At 44.8% G+C, this 21,367-nt stretch overlaps 1 protein-coding gene across 1 annotated transcript; it reads right to left on the bottom strand.

Annotated features, from left to right (window-relative positions):
- Positions 1 to 14,381: 14,381 nt before the first annotated feature.
- On the bottom strand, positions 14,382 to 20,916 carry cdt1 (chromatin licensing and DNA replication factor 1). The gene is made up of 10 exons (XM_058650719.1): positions 20,318 to 20,916; positions 19,445 to 19,573; positions 18,099 to 18,412; positions 17,695 to 17,889; positions 17,050 to 17,195; positions 16,839 to 16,939; positions 16,531 to 16,719; positions 16,134 to 16,289; positions 15,794 to 15,995; positions 14,382 to 14,964 (listed from the first exon to the last, which is right to left on the bottom strand). The coding sequence occupies exons 1-10, from the start codon at positions 20,768 to 20,770 to the stop codon at positions 14,801 to 14,803; spliced, it is 2,049 nt and encodes a 682-aa protein (XP_058506702.1). The 5' UTR covers positions 20,771 to 20,916; the 3' UTR covers positions 14,382 to 14,800.
- Between the last annotated feature and the right edge of the window lie 451 nt (positions 20,917 to 21,367).

Here is a 21,367-nt window from a genome sequence, read left to right as displayed (position 1 = left end):
GCTGAATGGTCTCGGGATTCAATGATCTGCGGATCCCTCAAGGAGTTCAAACAGGCTCTGCGGAAGGCTTTCGATCCCCTCTCATCCGACCGAGAGAAAGCATGTGAGTTGAGCAACATCAAACAAAATAGAGACTCTGTTTGTGACTATGCTATCCGCTTTCGCACCCTAGCCACGGATAGCGGATGGAATGCCACGGCTCTGTATGATGTTTTTCTCAAGGGACTTTCAGATCAAATTCAAGACTTGTTAGTGCCCCTAGATTTGCCTTCTGATCTAGACTCAGTAATGACTCTGGCCATAAGAACAGACAACCGCTTACAGGAGCTACAACGAAGCCGAATGGCCTCTGCAGCTGGTCGTCATCAGGGTCGCGCTGCGGTCACTACACCCAGTTGGCGGAGCTCCTCACGTGCTCCATCACCCATTACCCGGAGGGAGAGGCCATCCGAGGAGGTGGAGGAGCCCATGCAGCTGGGGCGAACCAAACTGTCCACAGAGGAGCGCCGTCGTCGCCTGCAGGAAGGCAGGTGCTTCTATTGCGGACAGCAAGGGCATCTGCTAGCAGCGTGTCCGGCAAAAGGCACAGGCTCACCAGTCGACAGGGGGGTACTGGGGAGACGTTTCTCCTCCACGGAATTCCCTCCTCGAGCTTTAACCCAGACTAAGGTGAGGCATCACAACACCACACTTAGTTTGGAGACTCTCATTGACTCGGGGGCTGATGAAAGTCTCATGGACTGGGATTTTGCCATGAGACTCAAGCTAAAAACAGAACAATTATCTCAGCCTATAGAGGCCAGCGCTCTCGATGGCAGTCTGATTTTTCGAGTGACACACAAGACTGAACTGCTCACAGTTATCATTGATAACCACTATGAACTTATGCAATTTCATTTATATAACTCTGCCCAGTATCCTCTCATTTTGGGTTTTCCCTGGCTGAAGAAACATAACCCGCACATTGACTGGAGTACTGGGAGGGTCTTGAACTGGGCAGAGGAATGTAAAACCAAGTGCTTAAAGTCTTGTCATAATGTGAAAACTAGTGATAACATTGCCTCTGTTCATGTCACAGACTCTGAAACTCCTGACCTGACTTCAGTCCCAAGATGTTACCACGAGTTGAGTGAGGTATTTAGTAAAAAGAAGGCAACCTCCCTTCCTCCCCACAGGCCTTATGATTGCCCCATTGATTTGATCCCAGGGTCCCCTATTCCTAAGGGTAGACTATATTCCATCTCTGGCCCCGAAAAGAAGGCTATGACCGAGTATATTGAGTCCTCGTTAAAGGCTGGTCTTATCCGCCCCTCTTCATCTCCAGCGGGGGCAGGGTTCTTTTTTGTGGGAAAGAAAGATGGGACACTTCGACCATGTATAGACTATGCACCACTTAATGACATAACTGTTAAGAATCGGTACCCTCTGCCACTAATGTCATCAGCTTTTGATCAGCTTCAGCAAGCTAAGGTTTTCACTAAATTAGACCTCAGAAACGCCTATCATCTGGTTAGGATCAGAGAGGGGGATGAATGGAAAACAGGCTTTAACACTCCTAGTGGTCATTACGAGTACCTAGTCATGCCGTTTGGGTTGACCAATGCTCCTGCTGTCTTCCAAGCAATGATCAACGATGTACTGAGAGACTTCCTGAACCACTTTGTGTTCGTGTATTTAGATGACATATTGATCTTCTCCCCAGATTTAGACTCTCATGTGCATCATGTACGGCAGGTTCTCCAGCGACTGCTGGAGAACCAATTATATGTCAAGACAGAAAAGAGCGAATTCCATGCCGACACTGTATCTTTCCTTGGCTTTATCATAGCCCCTGGAAAGGTGCAAATGGATCCGGCTAAAGTTAGCGCTGTGGCTCAGTGGCCAACACCTGATAGCCGCAAAAAGGTTCAACAATTCTTAGGATTTGCTAACTTTTACAGGAGGTTTATCCGAAACTTCAGTGCCACAGCTGCACCTCTACATGCACTTACCTCTCCTCAGTCTCCCTTTTTGTGGTCCCCTCAAGCTGAGGAGGCCTTCCAGCAGCTCAAAGTGCGATTCACTACTGCCCCCATTCTCACAGTTCCTGATCCCAGCCGGCAGTTTGTGGTGGAGGTGGATGCCTCCAATAATGGAGTGGGGGCAGTACTCTCCCAGCACTCTGAGAAGGACAACAAGCTTCATCCCTGCGCCTTCCTGTCTCATAAACTCTCGCCGGCAGAGAGAAACTACGATGTTGGGAACCGTGAGTTATTAGCAGTGAAAAAAGCTTTGGAAGAGTGGAGACATTGGTTAGAGGGCGCACAGCACCCATTCATTGTATGGACAGATCATAAGAATCTGGAATATATTCGCAAAGCAAAGAGACTGAACTCTCGCCAAGCCAGATGGACATTTTTTTTTAACAGATTTAACTTTGTTTTGTCTTATAGGCCGGGGTCCCAGAACACCAAGCCCGATGCCTTGTCCCGTCTGTTTGACCCCGAGCCTACTGCCAAGGAACCGGAGCCCATCCTACCACTGAACCGTGTGGTAGGAGCGGTGAGTTGGCAGATAGAATCTCAGGTGAAGCAGGCTAATGGTGAGTATCCGACACCTAGTGGTTGTCCGGAGAATCGCTTGTTTGTCCCTGTTGTTATGCGTCCACAGGTGATCCATTGGGCTCACACCGGACTGCTCACCTGCCATCCAGGAGTTAAGAGGACCATGTACGTAATTTCCCAGAGGTTTTGGTGGCCCTCCATGGAGAGGGAGGTTCGGGAGTATGTGGAGGCGTGTTCCATCTGTGCCCGCAACAAGACCTCCTCCAGAGCGCAGATGGGGTTGCTGCAGCCACTCCCTGTTCCCACTCGTCCATGGGCTGAGATCTCACTCGACTTCGTCACGGGGCTCCCGGTCTCTGAAGGAAACACCACTGTGCTCACAGTGGTAGACAGGTTTTCTAAAATGACTCATTTCATAGCATAACCAAAGCTTCCATCTGCCAAAAGAACGGCAGAGATTATGATGACTCAAGTATTTCGTATTCATGGTTTTCCCAAAGACATTGTTTCAGACCGGGGGCCCCAGTTCATATCCAGGTTCTGGAAAGAGTTCTGCAAGCTCATCGGAGCCACCGTCAGCCTCACCTCTGGTTATCACCCAGAAGCCAACGGCCAGACGGAACGTCTCAACCAGGAGTTAGAGACCTGTCTTCGATGCCTGGTGTCGCAGAATCCGGCTTCCTGGAGCAAGAAGCTGGTGTGGGTGGAATATGCCCACAACTCTCTTCTCACCTCGGCAACTGGCATGTCTCCATTCCAGTGCGTCTTCGGCTACCAGCCCCCTGTCTTCTCCGAGACAGAAAAGGAGATCATCGTCCCGTCGGCCCATGCCATGGTCCGTCGATGCCACCGCATCTGGGCAGCCGCCCGTAAGGCACTCCTACGCAGTGTGGACCGCATGAAGAGGGGTGCTGATCGGAGGCGCCTACCTGCTCCTGTATACAAGCCTGGCCAGAAGGTCTGGCTCTCTACGCGGGATTTGCCTCTCCAAGTCGCCTCCAGGAAGTTGGCTCCACGGTTCGTGGGGCCTTTCCCAGTGTCCAAGGTCATCGGCCCTTCCGCTGTCCGTCTGCGTTTGCCCCGGTCCATGAGAGTCCACCCCACCTTCCACGTCAGCCGGGTGAAACCGGTTAAGGAAAGCCTCATGGTGCCCGCGGCCGTACCCCCTCCACCTCCCCAGATGGTCGACGGCGGTCCTGTCTACTCAGTCAAGGCTCTGCTGGCTGTGCGCAACAGGGGCCGGGGCAGGCAGTTCCTGGTGGATTGGGAGGGCTACGGTCCAGAGGAACGATCATGGGTTCCTGCCAGCTTTATTGTGGATCCTGACCTCATCACAGACTTTTACAGACGCCACCCTCAGTTATCTGGGCCGTCAGGAGCCGTCCCTAGAGGGGGGGGTACTGTCATATCTAGAAAGTTGTGTTAAGTTATGTTTAGTTTTGCCTTCTATTTTTTGTCTTGTGACTTCCTGTTTTATTTTGACATCTCTCTTTCCTCTTGTTTTAGCTAACTTGCCCTTCCCCTGTAGTTTTCCCCCAGTCTGATTATCTTCCCCGCCCTGATTGTTTCCACCTGTTCCCCATTACTTTGAGTTCACATATAGCCTGTGCTTCCCTTTGCCCTGTGCCAGTTCGCCTTGTCTGTCATGCCAGAGAACCCACGCCAATCCATGCCACGTCAATTGTTTGTAAGGTTTTTGCTTTTCTTAGTTGCTACTTTGTTTTGTCCCTTTTTGAGCCATCAGAGTTTTTTCCTCGTGAAGAGTGATTTTGATTTGGCACCTTGCCCAGACCTTTTGTCTCCTCCCAGTGAGTGATTATAATTTGTTACTTTTGCCTTTTGCTTATCTAGTGATTCCTCGATAGAGTGATTTTCTGTTGATACTTTTCCTCCTTTTGAGAGTGATTTTTATTTGTTACTTTGTCCAATAAATTGGAATATTTTTGGAAGTTGTCTCTGAGTTGTGCTATTGGGTTCAAGTCCTTGTTCGGTTGTGACACCCCCTCACAGAGGGCAGGTACAGAGCGACGGCTCGTTGCACCCAGAAAAAAGGCTTCTGCATTATTTAATAGTCTTTGCTATGACTTTATGTTGCTGTGGGCTTATATAATATTTCGAAATAATAGTAATAATGGCACAAAAAAAGTAGTATTTATAATAAAAAGTTTTTTTTTTTATTATTATTATTTTTTTTTTTCCTCCGTTTTCGGCGCCCCCTGCGGATGACGGCGCCCCTAGCATTTGCCTATACTGCCTATGCCCAGGGCCGGCTCTGCGCCTACTCACACCCAGATCCACTGGAAGAGGTGGAGGGACAGGTCTGCTCATCAACCCCAACTGGACTTTCACTCTTTACCCACTGCCACACTTCTCTTCACAGTCGTTTGAATTTCATGCTGTAACTGTAACTCACCCAGTAAAACTCATCATTGTTGTCATCTACCGTCCACCAGGCCCATTGGGACACTTCTTGGAGGAACTAGATGTCCTCCTCTCAAACATCCCAGAAAATGGACCACCACTTGTTCTTCTTGGTGACTTCAACATCCAGTCAGAGAAGTCATCCGATCGACTTCTTCTACTTTCCTCTCTTTCTCTCTCACTTGCTCCCTCTCCACCAACTCACAAAGCTGGCAACCACCTTGACCTCATCTTCACCAGAAACTGCTCCACCTCGGACCTCAAGGTAACTCCACTTCATGTCTCTGATCATTTCTTCATTTCCTACTCTCTCCCACTCTCCCAATCTGATGATCTCATCTCATCAGATGTTGCACTTGTCCGTCGTAACATTCGCTCTCTCTCTCCCTCCTCTCTCTCCTCAACTGTTCTATCAACACTTCCTTCAGCTGACTCCTTCTCCCTCATGCATCCCAACTCTGCCACTGACATATTCCTCTTTACTCTGTCCTCCTCTCTTGACTCTCTCTGTCCTCTTACTTCACGGCGGGTTTGTAAATCCTCCCCAGCCCCGTGGTTGTCTGAAATGGAGGAAATCAAAACACCCTGACGACCTGCTTTCCTATCATTCTCTTCTCTCCACCTTCACTGCCTCTATCTCTGCAACCAAACAATCTTTCTATCAGACTAAAACTCAATCCTCTTTCTCTAATCCCAAAAAACTTTTCTCGATCTTCTCTAACCTCCTTGACCCCCCCACTCCCCCTCCTCCTTCCTCCCTTCTACCAATTCACTTTGTCAACTACTTCACAAAAAAAGTAGATGCCATTCACTCTTCTTTCTCAACCCCACCTCCTGATCTCACCACTCTACCAACCACAAATTCAGCTCCTTCTCTATCCTCTTTCACTCCTCTATCTCAGGATCAAGTTCTTTCCCTAATAACCTCTGCCCGCCCCACCTCCTGCCCCCTTGACCCTATCCCCTCTCACCTTCTTCAGTCAATTGCTTCTGATCTTCTTCCTTTCCTCACCCACCTCATTAACACATCTCTATCATCTGGTTGCTTTCTGGAATTTCTTAAAGAGGCCAGAGTGACCCCCCTCCTTAAAAAACCCACCCTTGACCTGTCTGAAGTAAATAACTACAGACCTGTCTCTCTTCTTCCTTTTCTCTCCAAAACTCTGGAGTGTGCTATCTTTAATCAACTCTCCTCCTACCTTCACCGGAACAACCTTCTTGATCCTCTTCAGTCTGGTTTTAAAGCAGGTCACTTGACCGAAACTGCACTTCTTGCTGTCACTGAGCAACTCCACACTGCCAGGGCTGCCTCTCTCTCCTCTGTGCTCATCCTCTTGGACCTTTCTGCAGTGTATGACACAGTTAACCACCAGATCCTTACTTCCTCCCTTCAAGAAATAGGTGTCTCAGGCTCTGCACTTACCCTACTCTCGTCCTATCTTCAAAACTGAACATACAGAGTATCTTGGAGAGGATCCGTGTCGGAACCCTGTCCTCTAGCTACTGGGGTCCCTCAGGGTTCTGTCTTGGGCCCTCTCCTCTTCTCTCTATACACCAACTCTCTTGGTTCTGTTATTCTCTCTCATGGTTTTTCCTATCACAGCTACGCCGATGACACCCAACTCATTCTCTCTTTTCCGACACACGTAGCAGAACGGATCTCTGCTTGTCTGACCGACATCTCTCAGTGGATGTCTGACCATCACCTGAAACTCAATCTCGACAAGACTGAGTTTCTTTTTCTCCCAGGAAAGGGTTCTCCCACCCCAGACCTGACCATCACCCTCGACAACTCTGTGGTAACTCCTTCTCATACCGCAAGGAACCTGGGTGTGACACTTGATGACCATCTCTCCCTCACTGCCAACATTGCTGCAACAGCTCGATCTTGCAGATACATGTTGCACAACATCAGAAGGATACGGCCTCTTCTAACCCAGAAGGCGTCACAGGTTCTGGTCCAGGCTCTTGTCATCTCACGCTTGGACTACTGCAACTCCCTCCTGGCTGGTCTCCCTGCGTGTGCCATACGACCTCTGCAGCTCATCCAGAATGCAGCAGCTCGACTGGTCTTCAACTTACCAAAATTCTCCCACACTACACCGCTCCTCCGCTCCCTTCACTGGCTTCCTGTAGCTGCTTGCAAGACTCTAGTGCTTGCATTCCATGCTACAAACGGATCCGGTCCAGCCTACATCCAGGACATGATCAAAACCTACACCCCAGCCCGCCCACTCCGCTCTGCATCGGCAAACCGGCTGGCTGCCCCCTCACTGAGATGATCGCAGAGGCATTCGCAGAACTTGAGACTGTTCACTGTCCTAGCTCCCAAATGGTGGAACGAGCTCCCCATCAACATCCGGACAGCAGAAAGCCTCCACATCTTCCGCCGCCGACTAAAAACACATTTATTCCGAACTTTTCCAATCGGCATTTATATATTTTAGCAGTTTGGCTATAACATTTCATACTTTACACTACACAACACTCTGATTGGGTCTCAAGAGACTGCGTCTGAAACGTGATGACGTTTACTAACGTGATAACGTCTTCTTTTATTGAAACTTTATTTACACACGCGTATTTCACAGACACTTGTTGACAAGAGACTTTTATCCCGGTGTGCGACAGGAATAGAGAAGAATAAATACTCGTGTTTGCCAACAATATTTTTTTTCGACCCTAGCACCACAGTGACCCTAGGTGCTAGGGTCACTGTGGATGGTGGAGTTGCTGTGGATGGTGGAGTTGCTGTGGATGGTGGAGTGACCCTAGGTGCTAGGGTCACTGTGGATGGTGGAGTTGCTGTGGATAGTGGAGTGACCCTAGGTGCTAGGGTCACTGTGGATAGTGGAGTTGCTGTGGATGGGGGAGTGACCCTAGGTGCTAGGGTCACTGTGGATAGTGGAGTTGCTGTGGATGCTGTCTTGCAGCAGGTTATGAAATGCTTGATGAAATATTGTTTGGTTGCAATGATTGTTGTGCAAAACCAAAAGTGGTAGTGGCTGCTTTTCACACAGTCAAGGTGGCATCTGTATACACTGTATCCTAAAAGACAGATAGGAAAAGTGATTCAGACGTTTCAAGAAACACACAAAACAATATTTCTTTAAACCCTGTCTGAGAGGCAAATTGTTACATTACTTCTGAGAACAATCATTATTATCAGGGGCATCTATAAAAATGCAGGAATCTTGAAACTTTTTCTCAATATCTAAATTCTCAACAAGAGTGAAAATAAAATACACATTGACTTAAGATTCTACACACATGAAGTACAGTACACATAGATGAAATGGCTCCAGCATTAGTTTACTTTACTTTACTTATTTTGAGTTTCTGATACTCAAATGGATGAGTTGAATAGTTTGATGGTCACAGTTATCCATGGTCAGGACAAACAGAAATAACATCACATTTGTGTCGTTGAGTGGTCTGCGGGTCTGCAGCTAGACCCTTCTCCTGCAGCTCTCCAAGTAGGTCCAGCTGCAGACCCGCAGACCACTCAACGACACACCCCTCCACTCAACGAAACACCCCTTTACTCAACGAAACACCCCCTCACACTACACGACACTCTGACTGGGTCTCAAGAGACTGCGTCTGAAACGTGATGACGTTTACTAACGTAATAACGTCTTCTTTTATGGAAACTTTATTTACACACGCGTATTTCACAGACACTTGTTGACAAGAGACTTTTATCCCTGTGTGCGACAGGAATAGAGAAGAATAAATACTCGTGTTGACTTTTATGAACACAGAAATGTACTTTCTGTGAAATTTGTGAATAATTAATGTCACTTTGTAAAGTATGAAATGTTATAGCCAAACTGCTAAAATATATAAATGCCGATTGGAAAAGTTCTTTGAACATCACGTTTATGTGATATAATTATCACGTCAATACAATATAATATCACGTTTATGTGATATAATTATCACGTTTATACAATATAATATCACGTTTATGTGATATAATTATCACGTTTATACAATATAGTATCACGTTTATGTGATATAATTATCACGTTTATACAATATAGTATCACAAATTCCACTGTGAACACACTTCTGTACAATGTAACGTTTTGAATAATTTCATTTGTTGTGCAAACTTTCAACATCATGGCAACCTGTCTGTTACAAAAAGGTGTGTTTAATATAGGCCTACTAGGGTTACTACCCCAGGTACATTTTTGGGCATGGATGTAGTGTGCAGTACCCTTAAAAGATCTTGACACTGCAAAAATTCCAATTCTCCTGTCAACACACACAGAGTTAAGGTGGTGATCTGCTGTTATGTCTAATGATTTCACCTTGTGTTGCCTTTCAATGTGTGTTTTGAGGTTTTTTCTAAGCACTGTTTTGCTACAAAAACCGCATGTTGTTTTAGAGTGCTTTGCCAACAATATTTTTTTTCGATGGGCTGCTGCTGGGGCTGCTGGGGTCACTGTGGATGGTGGAGTGACCCTAGGTGCTAGGGTCACTGTGGATTGTGGAGTTGCTGTGGATGGTGGAGTGACCCTAGGTGCTAGGGTCACTGTGGATTGTGGCGTTGCTGTGGATGCTGTCTTGCAGCAGGTTATGAAATGCTTGATGAAATATTGTTTGGTCGCAATGATTGTTGTGCAAAACCAACAGTGGTAGTGGCTGCTTTTCACACAGTCAAGGTGGCATCTGTATACACTGTATCCTAAAAGACAGATAGGAAAAGTGATTCAGACGTTTCAAGAAACACACAAAACAATATTTCTTTAAACCCTGTCTGAGAGGCAAATTGTTACATTACTTCTGAGAACAATCATTATTATCAGGGGCATCTATAAAAATGCAGGAATCTTGAAACTTTTTCTCAATATCTAAATTCTCAACAAGAGTGAAAATAAAATACACATTGACTTAAGATTCTACACACATGAAGTACAGTACACATAGATGAAATGGCTCCAGCATTAGTTTACTTTACTTTACTTATTTTGAGTTTCTGATACTCAAATGGATGAGTTGAATAGTTTGATGGTCACAGTTATCCATGGTCAGGACAAACAGAAATAACATCACATTTCATAATACATAAGGCTCATGGGGAAATTAAAGCCTTTCAGAGTTGAAATGAAAAAATATTTGATAATTTAGGACTTACCACCGTACTCCACCATTGACCTTTGGTGTCCCTGCAGATGAGCATAGCTCCCCTTTTTTGTGCAGATCAGACACTGATAAGTGTACAAGTCGCATCTCCTCAGCTCAGGGTCTGCTCCTTCACTGAACGTAGTGTTGCTCTATAAGAGAAAATGTCAAATAAAATTGTATTTTGTATTTTTAACATGGGAACATTTTTAATCCAGAATCAAGTAGTAATGAACTGGACTGCATTTGCCTGTAAGACTTTCCCTGTCCTAAAATATATGCAGGCTAACTGAAATAAATCAAATCAAATGACACTGTTTGATTTGATTTGATTTATTTTTATTTGAAAGGGACCATGTGCAATAAAAAACATAAATGTCACAATTTGATGCATTACACCAGAGTTAGCCTTGGGCTAATTTACATCTGCAGTCCCCACCTAAAGATAAATACAACACAGATAAAACATCAAATATCACTCAGCAGGTAATGTCATGTAAAAGGACAAATAAATACAGCACAGATAAAACATTACGCAACAAGTAAGAACATCCAGCAATGTAGGAAGTGCCCCTCACAGGTGCACACACACATACATACACTCACACAAATAGCCACTGGCAAATGAGTGGGTGCATTGTTGTGAGAGTTTTAGGTGTTTTTTTATTTTAGCTTTAAACCCACCAAGCAGGTCACAGTTTTTTATATTATCTGGAATGGTTTTTCATTGTGTGACAGCTTTAACAGAAAAGGCTGCCTGTCCAAATGCTGAGTAGCGAAAGGGTACAGTGCAGCTGTGTACAGATGCTGTTCTTGTGGACCTTAGAGAGCCACGGTAACAAACAAACCTTTGCAGACAGGTGGGAGCCAAGCCTTTTAGGATTTTGTAGACTGTGCATACGTTTGACAAAAATCTAAAATGTTCAAAAGATAGAAGATTGTGCCTGTGTAGTATGTCACAGTGATGGTTTATACAGGGATTCTAAGGGCCTGATTGTTGTTTGACTAGCCTGCCCCCAACAAGTGATACAATAGGAGATGTGAGATAAAATAAGAGCATGCAGAAATATTTTTGCAACCTCTGTGGATAGGGAGGATCTAATCTGCCTGACGTTAGCCAAGTTGTATTTGATAGTTTTTGTCATCTTTTTGATATGTTTCTTGAAATTCAAATTTGGATCAAGTAGTACACCAAGATATTTGAACTCGCTGACAGTCTCAATCTGTTCACCTCTGATGTAGATATTTACATCTGGGATGTTCAGCTTGGTGTTGGAGAAGAACATGCCTTTTGTTTTACTTACATTCAGGGTGAGACAGGATTGGTCGAGCCACTCTGCAACTCCAACCAGGGCGTTGGTTAGTTTAGTAGCAGCTTGCTGAGCTGATTTTGCATGTGTGTATAAGACGGTGTCATCAGCATAGAGTTGTACCTCTACGTCATGACAATACAGTGGGAGGTCATTAATGTATAAACTGAATAGTAGTGGGCCTAACACAGATCCTTGAGGTACACCCAATGTGCACCTTAAGTAGCTGGAGCCTGCATCTTTAATTTTCACACACTGCCTTCTATCGGATAGGTAGGACGATATCCATGCAAGTGTGTTGGACGAAAGGTTGACGTTGGAGTTGTTGACCGTGATTCAACAGAACTTCTAATTTCAAAACATGAAAAATATTATTCATCATCAAATCTTTTATCTTAACAATTGTAGAACTGAGGTCACACGTCTTCAAATGAGCAAAGCTGTGTGCAACTTCTCAGAGTCATTTAAAGATTAAAAAACAGATAAATACTAATATATAGAGATCATATAGTTTATCTTATACGTTTCTTGGTTGAAAATGAGACAATGTTATATTGTCAATGTTATAACCTGTACATATAAATAAAAGAAAAAAAGGAAAAAAAAGAAAAAAAGGGAGAAAATCGCTGCGTCTTGCTTGCTGTTACAATCGCTATCGTTACAGCATGCAGACATTACTGGTTAATAAACCGCACTTAATTGATTTAATGGATACAAATAATGACTATTCATCCAGTGTTCAATATCTAAATGTGTTTTTTATCCATTCTTACCTTTTCCTCCGTCGTTTTTCGTGTTTTCCCCGTGTTACTTTTTCGGGTTCTCTCTCTTCATACTCAGTCAACGTAAACGTCATCACGTTTCAGACGCAGTCTCTTGAGACCCAATCAGAGTGTCGTGTAGTGTGAGGGGGTGTTTCGTTGAGTAAAGGGGTGTGTCGTTGAGTGTGAGGGGTGTTTCGTTGAGTGTGAGGGGGTGTTTCGTTGAGTAAAGGGGTGTTTCGTTGAGTGTGAGGGGTGTGTCGTTGAGTGGAGGGGTGTTTTGTTGAGTAAAGGGGTGTTTCGTTGAGTGGAGGGGTGTGTCGTTGAGTGGAGGGGTGTGTCGTTGAGTAAAGGGGTGTTTCGTTGAGTGTGAGGGGTGTGTCGTTGAGTGGAGGGGTGTTTTGTTGAGTAAAGGGGTGTTTCATTGAGTGGAGGGGTGTGTCGTTGAGTGGAGGGGTGTGTCGTTGAGTAAAGGGGTGTGTCGTTGAGTGGTCTGCGGGTCTGCAGCTAGACCCTTCTCCCTACTTGGCTTCACTACGTCCAGCGTCGCCGCCATATTGGATGGGTCTCCATCATCCATGTATGTGAGCGGAAAAATTGAATAATATTGAAAAAACTATTGAAAAAACTATAAATGTAATATTTATCGTTATGTGCCACACCATGTCTCTCTTTGTTAAAGAGCATAAAGAGCAAGCTCGTGTTTTTAATGTGTGACAGCACCCTGTATCACAACCACATCTCTGGCGTTTGTGAGAAACTAAACTGTTGTTATTGTGTCAAAGCAGACACACACTTTGTGTAAAACAGATTGTAGAACAGCTGTGCACGTGTTTGTGCATGAATAGAGTGTAACACTGGGTAAAAGAAGGTGTTTCTTTGTAACATGCACCTGCAATCATTTCAATCCAAGTAACCGTTTTGAACGCTGAATGCCCCCAAACAGAATCTTGCTTAGGGCCCCCCAAAGGCTAGAAACGGCTCTGTATACTATTTCTATATTTCTATATTTATAGCCTGCCATTATGTCAGTATCAGTGTTCTGCTTTCTAGAATCTGGTGTTTTGGAGCAAGGACACATGCAGAGCCATGACCAGGATCGACAAACCCTGCTTTAATACCCAGATGCTGTGAAACTTGGAATAACCAGTAATCCAAATCTTCCCAAAAAGCACTGGTGAATTTAAATTTGTAGAATAAATGTTCTGTAGTTCCAGTTTCTTAATAACAGGAGGCCCACGTGTTATAATCTAGATTAAATCTCAAATTAAATCATTTTAGAAACTGTCTGGAATATACAGCCCTGTGCAAAAGTTGTTGATGTCATGTTTGTCAAATTCTGTCATCATTGGCATGTGGATCAGAATGATGTGACTGAAAGTGGGTCTCAAACTGGTGACCCAGGAACTAGTTAGTGTGTAAACAAATAATGACCGTTCAAAGGTTTAGGGAGATGCAGATTTGCATCTGAAGAAAACATATTTGCGACCCGGCCCCCGATAAGCGGAGGATGATGATGAAGAAAACATATTTCAAGACAGTAGATTTTCTAAGTTTCCAATCTTAGAATGCTCACCATAATCCAATAAATGCATTAAACACAAACTCCTTTCTCAAACTAGTCTTTGCAACATATGGACGTTTTGGAAGAAACACCATGAAAGGAGTTTGTATTGAGCTCAAAAGCACGTTTTTATTTTTAAATAAAAAACAACAAACATCGCCTCACTCACTTTCTTTAGATTCACTCCAATTATTCCCGTGTTTTCTGTTTGAACTCTCCCTCTTGTTTGTGTTTTCACAGCAGACTGGACAAAGCGAAACATCTGGAACAAAATGATTTCTATCACCTATTTTTACTTTTATTCCGAGATGTGGACTCATCCCTATAGTCCAACTCAGTTCATCGAGGTTTGGGCAACAAATCAGTAGGTAGATCTATCTATATCTATGTTGTGATGCTTTTTGCAGAAACATGTTTTCTGACCATTACAATTTTTTTTTTTTTTTTAAACTGTACTGAAATCAACTGGTTTCTTCAACTTTTACTTTAGGGGCAAAAATCAATTATTTGACATTTATCAATACATTTAAATGTTGAGATTGGTTTGTAGCATCACCCATGACAACTCTTCTCTCCTTTCTTCATCCATTAACAGACTCTTCTATTTAATGCATTTAATTTTTAAAAATAAACACACTGAAGGCAGCACTGCTATAACAAAAGCTTGTATTTCTCAAACATTATCAAACTTAAAACCAAATCAGTTTTTCATTACAGAATCCTGATTTGGACTGGATGCACAATATTACACTTTCATAGAGAGAAAAAAGAAAAAGCACAAGAAAAGTGTGGTTAAAACATCCTGTTTACAACACAGGAACATTACACCCATCAGTCCAGCATGACTGTGCCATACTGTACTCTGACCATCTTCACTGAAGCATAGAAACGTCACAAAATGCTGTGCTGAACATGTCAATCACAAAGATGGCTCTAAAATATGCTGTCAAATACTGTCTTCAACGTCCAGCTAACGTCCAGCTAACGCTCAGCTAACGTCCAGCTAACAGGCAGCTAACGCTCAGCTAACGTGCAGCTAACAGGCAGCTAACAGCAGAGCCGAGCCTCTCAGAGTTTCTCCTCGTCTCTCAGTCGTCTGTTCAGTTTGTCCATAACAACGCTCAGCTCCATGTTTTTGTTCACCTTCAGGTAAAAGTCCTTCCTGATTGGATGGATGGTCAGCCAATCAGCAGCTACGTCTGCCAGCAGACGGAGGTGTTTCTCCATTTCACCTGTTCATTGGGGAGGAAGAGCAGCCAATCAGATAACAGGTAACATGGACAGTAACACCATCTGTCCCACGTGGTCCGGTGGCCTTGCATCAAATAACAACAACATAAATAAATAAATAAATAAATAAATAAACAAACAAACAAACAAACAAACAGCTGGAGTTCTCTTTGCTTTTTCTGTGTGGTTAAATAAGAAATGAGTCACATTTCCATCAAAGTAACAGGAACTTCCATCAAGGTGCAATTCTAACAGTGTAGTTGATGTGGGACAGTAAACCAAGATCTGCCTGACATGAATGTAACTATGACAACACACTGTTGTGCTCACTTTCCTGCTGCCATACTCTGTGAGCGGAAAGCGAGGAGCATTGTGGGAAGAAGCCCGTGCCTGAAGAATGAACCTGCTCTACCATGTTACTTTTCTACATTATTAATGTGTTAACGTCTGAAACTGAACCCACAGCAACTTGTGGCAACCCCGGTTCAGCGCCAGGAGGAGACCCACGTTTTAGACTGGTGTGGGAGGGAGATCAAGGTCTCAGCCACGGTTAGCTTCAGTTAAACATGTCCATCCATGTCCTTTAAAACCCTTGGGGGCAAGTTCAGCTTCAATACTGTGAAGCCTGATAATAAACTCAACAAAAAAGAAAGCAACACAGTGAACACTGCTGAGCGCTCTCTGTATGTGGAGTCATTTGTTGGAACGTCCCAGTCCTGTTGCTCCACGGAAGTAACTGCGTTTACCAAACGTAACTGAACTCTACGGACTGGTTGTTGTCACTCTCATGTGGGTCCACTAACAGCAGCAGTGGCATCAGTTTGAACGTACCTGTGCTGAGAGCAGATCTGTAGCTGGCAATCATCCTGTTACAGGCCACTTCCATGATCAAAGCCGGTTTCTTCTCTGCAACAAAAACTGTGCGCAGAATTCTTGCCAGCTCACCAAGCCGTGACATCATCAGCAGGCGCTCCTCCTGGGAAGGGTTCCGCGTCATGGCCGCTTGAAGTTTCTGGGCCTCCTTTGCTCGAATCTGAGACGGGGAAAAAAACAAGACTGTTTTAAGTATGTTTAATTACTGTTATAATGGGACAAAGCCTAATTCAAGTAACACCATGTCAAAGTCAAGGGAGGACGCTCCTGTGGACGACTGTTCTCCTGCAGTACCTACCCTGTCCAGCAGGGACTGAGACACTCCTTTCAGAGCAGCAGCAGCAGGTGGAGCTGAGGTGTGAGGGACTGCAGGGTTCTGTGAGGACACTGTCTCTTTAGTGTCTGCAGTTTTGTCTTCGGACTTCATGGTGAGAGACACCAGAGCTTTCGCCATCTAAAACACATCAATCCAGAGTAAGAAAAAGCTGCTGGACCTTCCTCCTGTTGTTTGTTTTGAGATTGACTTTTGTGGTGTAATAAATGTGTGAGCGGCAGCACAGGAGGCGGAGTTTGAATTTATACCAACAAATTATGGGTCATTAATCACTTGTTTCAATTTGAACAGGCTTGATCCATCTCAAAACCCAATGAAAAGGTGTCGTTACAATACAAGGCAGCATCATGTGACTCCGTACCTTTGGTGTGATGAGTGAGCGGGCCTTGTCCAGCACCTCCTGAGCTGTGGACAGTTTCTCAGTGTGGGGAGGCTGAGGTAGAGTGCTGGCCTGGATGACCGGGACCGTGTCCACATTAAAGCGAGGATGCCAGCGGGTCAGTTTGTCTTCAGGGACAGACACCGGAGGGACCAACGTGGACAGGAACTCCTGCAGACAGAGGAGGTTAGAGCCATGTCAGTGGGGGTCTCACATATAACACCCGAGTGAAGACGTGGACTGTGTCGTGTATGAAAGGACGTGGAAGTGTCACTGGAGAAGCCACTGACCTTGTGATGCTGTTTGACAATGTGGACCAGGTTCTCGTGGAAAAGGTGTCTTCTCTCTAGGAGACGGGATGCCGACAAGACAGGACGGGCTTCTTTTTTGTCTGAGGACGACACATTTATCATTTCTTAATAAGTCACTACAACAGCGGAGGTCTGAGCTTGTGTCCTGGAATATTTGTGGCTGGAGACAGAGGGAGGAAAGTTCTCTCACCACAGAGGATGTTGGGCTCCACTGTGAGCTGGTAGCTGGCTTTCTTAATGCTGCTGTTGAATGTTGGGATGTTCTTCTCCTGTCTGAACGTGTACGCCTCCGGAAACACGGTCTTTATCTGACCCACGTGGTTCTCTTCAAAGCGCCTGCAGAGGACAAACCAGAGGCTGGCATCAGTTTCATTTCAACACAGTCAGCAGGACTTCACACTGTGCCCAGACACACTTGACAGTTTCTGCAAAGCATCTCGTATCAGGAGAAGAGCTTGTGGATATGACACTGTCACGTGACCATTTCTCCTGTGCATCAAGTGAGTCGTCCCAGAGAAAAACATGACATCTGGTCTGGTCTGGTCTGGCCATCGCTGCTCACCAAGTGCTGATTTCATTTCACTTCAGATATCAATATCGATCCATTCAGAGATGTTGCGTAAGTCAATAGAGACTTCACCATAACCTAGTGCATCATTACAATGGTCACCGTGAATTCACTTTTTATTCACGATGACCACACAGTGAAGACCTTTAGTACAGTCGTACATGATGATTCAAACACTCCTACAGACACTTTAAAGTAATCGACACGTTGTCTTTCACACGATTTGAACTTGAATGTGAAAAGTAGGACCCGCCCACTTCCACTTACTTGTGCATCATGTCCTGAACTCCCTGTTTGACTTTGGCAAAGGTCGTCGTCTGAGAGCGGTTGTGCAGCATGGCGACCACGGTGTCCATGCTCCTGAACATTTCTGCCAGCACTTTATACTGGTACGGCAGTGAGAGACCCGGAGGCACCGCCTGAGCGAGGGTGTGGTACCGCTGGTACGCCGGCGGCTCAGCGCTGAGGGACAAAGAGCGGAGGGGACACTTAGTCACAAAAGACTAAACAACACAGTACAGCAGCATTAGGTGAAGGTTTGTACTCCAGCTGTGTGTGTGTGTGTGTGTGTATATATATATGTGTATGTGTATGTGTGTGTGTGTGTGTGTGTGTGTGTATGTGTATGTGTGTGTGTGTGTGTGTGTGTGTATGTACACATGTATGCTGACCTGTCCTGGGTTTGAGGCTCACTCTGCTTCCTCTCCTCAGCCTCTCTCTCCTCTTGTCTCCTCTGAGTTTTAGCTGCAAGCTGTTTGGCTCGTGCCACAGTGAGTTTCAGGGCCTTGGCTTCAGAGGAAGGGTTTGTGGTGGTTTTGGGCACAGGGGGGTTAGTGTCACTCGCCGCTGGAGCAGCAGGAGAGGAGGAAGAGGAGGGAGAGGAGGAGGATGTGGAAACTGAAGCCATCTTGGTTGTTTCCTCTGCATGTTTCTTAATTCTCTGTAGACGAGATTTCAGGGCTGAAATGTCCTCTTTACATAAAACCTGGCAGAGACACAGAGCGGGTGACAATGTTGATTCATTTAAAGATAAAGCATTTTTACAGATGGACAAAAACATACTGGCTTTGACGTCAAGGATCAGTATGGTAATGATCATTGTTGACATTAAATGACACACACAGCGACATTAGCCCTGCCTCCTGCGTCCCTGATGCAAATAATTCACAACGGACACATTTTCCTCACCGTCGATGTATCCAGCACGTCGGTTGTCTGCACTACAGTGCACATAAAGTCATTATAATAAAAGTAACATGTCTGAAAGCAGTTCAGCTGCAGCGCATGATGAACTTTCTCTGTTTGTAGAGAACTGAGCCGGGTCGAGGAACGTGGGTGACTGACTGAATACGAGCACATCCACACCGCACTCGGTGCTGTTGCAGTGTGTTTAACTTCTGCCTCCTCGTCACGCTCTCGGCTGTGTGGACAGACGTTAGTTTGGTTTGCCCTGGTCGACAGTGAGTGATGCGTTGTCACTTTTCAGCACCTGCGTCTCTAAGCACGGGGGAAGCTCTCCTCTGATTTTATTGTCTCTCTTTCTTGGATTGATTCATGTAGTTTTTGGTTGAGTCATAAAGACACTGAAAATGAGCATAAATAAAACATCTAGGAGTAGTCGCAGTGACGCCATCAAGGGGCAAAAAAAATAGACATTTATAACGCATCCAGTCAAATTGGCCGCTGTGATAATTGACCAGAGCTTTTTTGCGTGTTGTTGTTTTAATAATCTAATGTTATTAAAACAATAAATACACATATTGAGGAAAAGTCAGGGACCCATGGTCTCATTTCAACACAGTTATCATCCTAAAAATAATCAAAAACAGCCAAAATGACCCCCATGGTAGTTCTAGTGTTAACAATCAGGGTCTCAGATTTGAGATTTAGAACCATTAGACGCCGGCTTTGGTCCCCATGACGACTACCACCTCCAAAAAGATCAGTGTTTCCATCAGAGAGGGTCCACACACACACACACACACACACACACACACACACACACACACTATGTTACCTTGCTAGACAGTCCTGTGGTCTTGGTGCTGGCGACGCCGTGGTTCTCAGGTTTGTGTTCCAGCACTGCAGCAGCCGGAGGATGTGAGGGCTGCTGGCTCACCTCAGGGGTCAGGGGCTGAGCTGCATCCTGGACACACACACACACACCACAACAACGTATATTCAGACCATGGTTCATGGAGTTCACAGTGAGGGGTCGGGACTCGTTTCCTCCAATTCCATTATTTACATGAGTTCCATTAATGCTCATACGACTAAAAACCCACTAAAACTTTACAAATCATTCAGTATTAATCAAAATAAATAACAAATTCTGATGGAATAGTCTCTGGATGTAGGTTATGACCCATGGAAGAAGTGATTAGATTTCAGTGGTGATATATTGACAGGATTCCGGAGTCATTTGTTTTGTTAGTGCTGTACTTTGCTACGTTTTAAATCACATTATCTGTTACTGAGTAAAACATTTTTATGACCTGAATTTAAATAAACAAATAAATAATGATGAGGACAGATTGGCGCTAATTAAGGAGAAAGTTAAAGCATTTGTGACCTTTGACCCATTTAGACTAATACATTGTGTTTACATATTTTATTTTGTCAGCACTTTTCATTTGAGAAAGTTTGCCTTTCATTAAAAACAATTCATGCTAGATTTGAGTCCTTTATACAAGACACAAGAAAGAACCCCAACCTTGTTAAAAAGTAACGTTCAAAGCCCTTTTTCTTTACTTAAACGTGGGTATATGTCAGACAGCACCGCTCATAACAGAAACCAGGACCCTGAGCATAAATGTGTTCTTATTCTAAACATGAAGTGAGTAAGTGCAGCCAGCAGCTTGATCCATTTACACTCAGTACTGTTCCAAACCTGGTTCAGCTGCGGTGAAGGTGAAGGTGGAGGCAGCTGCAGCTTCTTCCTCGCCGTCCTCCTCTTCGGTCTCTCCGCTACAGCTGCAGTGTTTTCGGCCGCAGCCTCCGCCTGTCGCCTCTTCTTGGCGGTGCTGTGTTCGGCGGTGGCTGAAAATACAGCGGACCCGAGGTCGAACTCTGCCGAGGTCCGCTTCGGTGTCCGGAGACTGGACGGAGGACTAGCGTCGGTGTTGCCGACGGCGGTGGACTTTTCATTGTTTATACCCGCGGCCTCGTCCACAACTCGGACAAACTCTTCGCGTACAGAGGCGGAGCAGAGAGACGCGTCTTGACTCTTCGCGGATCGTGTCCGTGTGTTGGAGACGCCGCGCGGCTTGGCCGCTGCTTTCACTGGGCCGCCGGTGACTCTCTTCCTCTGGGAGAAGAAGTCCGTGACCCGAGCCTGAGACATAATGCTAATGCTAATGCTACTACCGTGGCGTGAAGTACACTTCCACAGCCAACTAATAAAAACGAAAACGCGACCGACACCGACGAACCGAAGTCAGCGGAAATAAATACAGACCCACAACAATGGCTCGCCGGATATCGTTCACACTTCACAGGAAGAAGAAAAGAATTTTCGCGCGAAATCCACAAAGCCACACCCCACCTGGGCCACGTCTTATGCCATTGGCCAAACTAAGCGAGGTTAAGGGGGCGTGTTCTTTTTCTTCTTCATCTTGTTAGAGTTAAAGTTTGAACAGCGCGTTAGCGCCGCCACGTTCTCTGTCAGATAAAAAACTAAATAAGACTTTTCATACAAAGTCATGTGACGTGATCCTGCTTTATACATATTTATCATATCTGATTTCTTTACTCTGTTATTGTATTGTTATTTATTTATTTATTGAACAACCCTGTTTCAAATAAAATGATTAAATTATAAATTATATTAAATGAACAGCAGCGACTGAACAAAATAATAAATAATAACATAGTTAAAACGAAAATTCAGTAAATAAAGAATAATAATAAAACAATAGGATATGTAAAATGAACAAAAATG

The sequence above is a fragment of the Solea solea genome, chromosome 15 (genome assembly GCF_958295425.1).
Source record: "Solea solea chromosome 15, fSolSol10.1, whole genome shotgun sequence".
Taxonomy (NCBI): domain Eukaryota; kingdom Metazoa; phylum Chordata; class Actinopteri; order Pleuronectiformes; family Soleidae; genus Solea; species Solea solea.
Note: the sequence above shows the minus strand (reverse complement) of the source record. Positions and strands in the feature narration are given on the sequence as shown.

Bases quoted from the DNA above. Each gene is read 5' to 3' on its own strand.
- cdt1 (XM_058650719.1), bottom strand. From the start codon at position 20,770: ATGTCTCAGGCTCGGGTCACGGACTTCTTCTCCCAGAGGAAGAGAGTC. The intron at 18,413-19,444 runs GTAACATAGTGT...TGTCTCTGCCAG, and splicing joins CCACAGGACTGTCTAGCAAG to GTTTTATGTAAAGAGGACAT. The intron at 17,890-18,098 runs GTCAGCATACAT...TTTGTCCCTCAG, and splicing joins GAGCCTCAAACCCAGGACAG to CGCTGAGCCGCCGGCGTACC.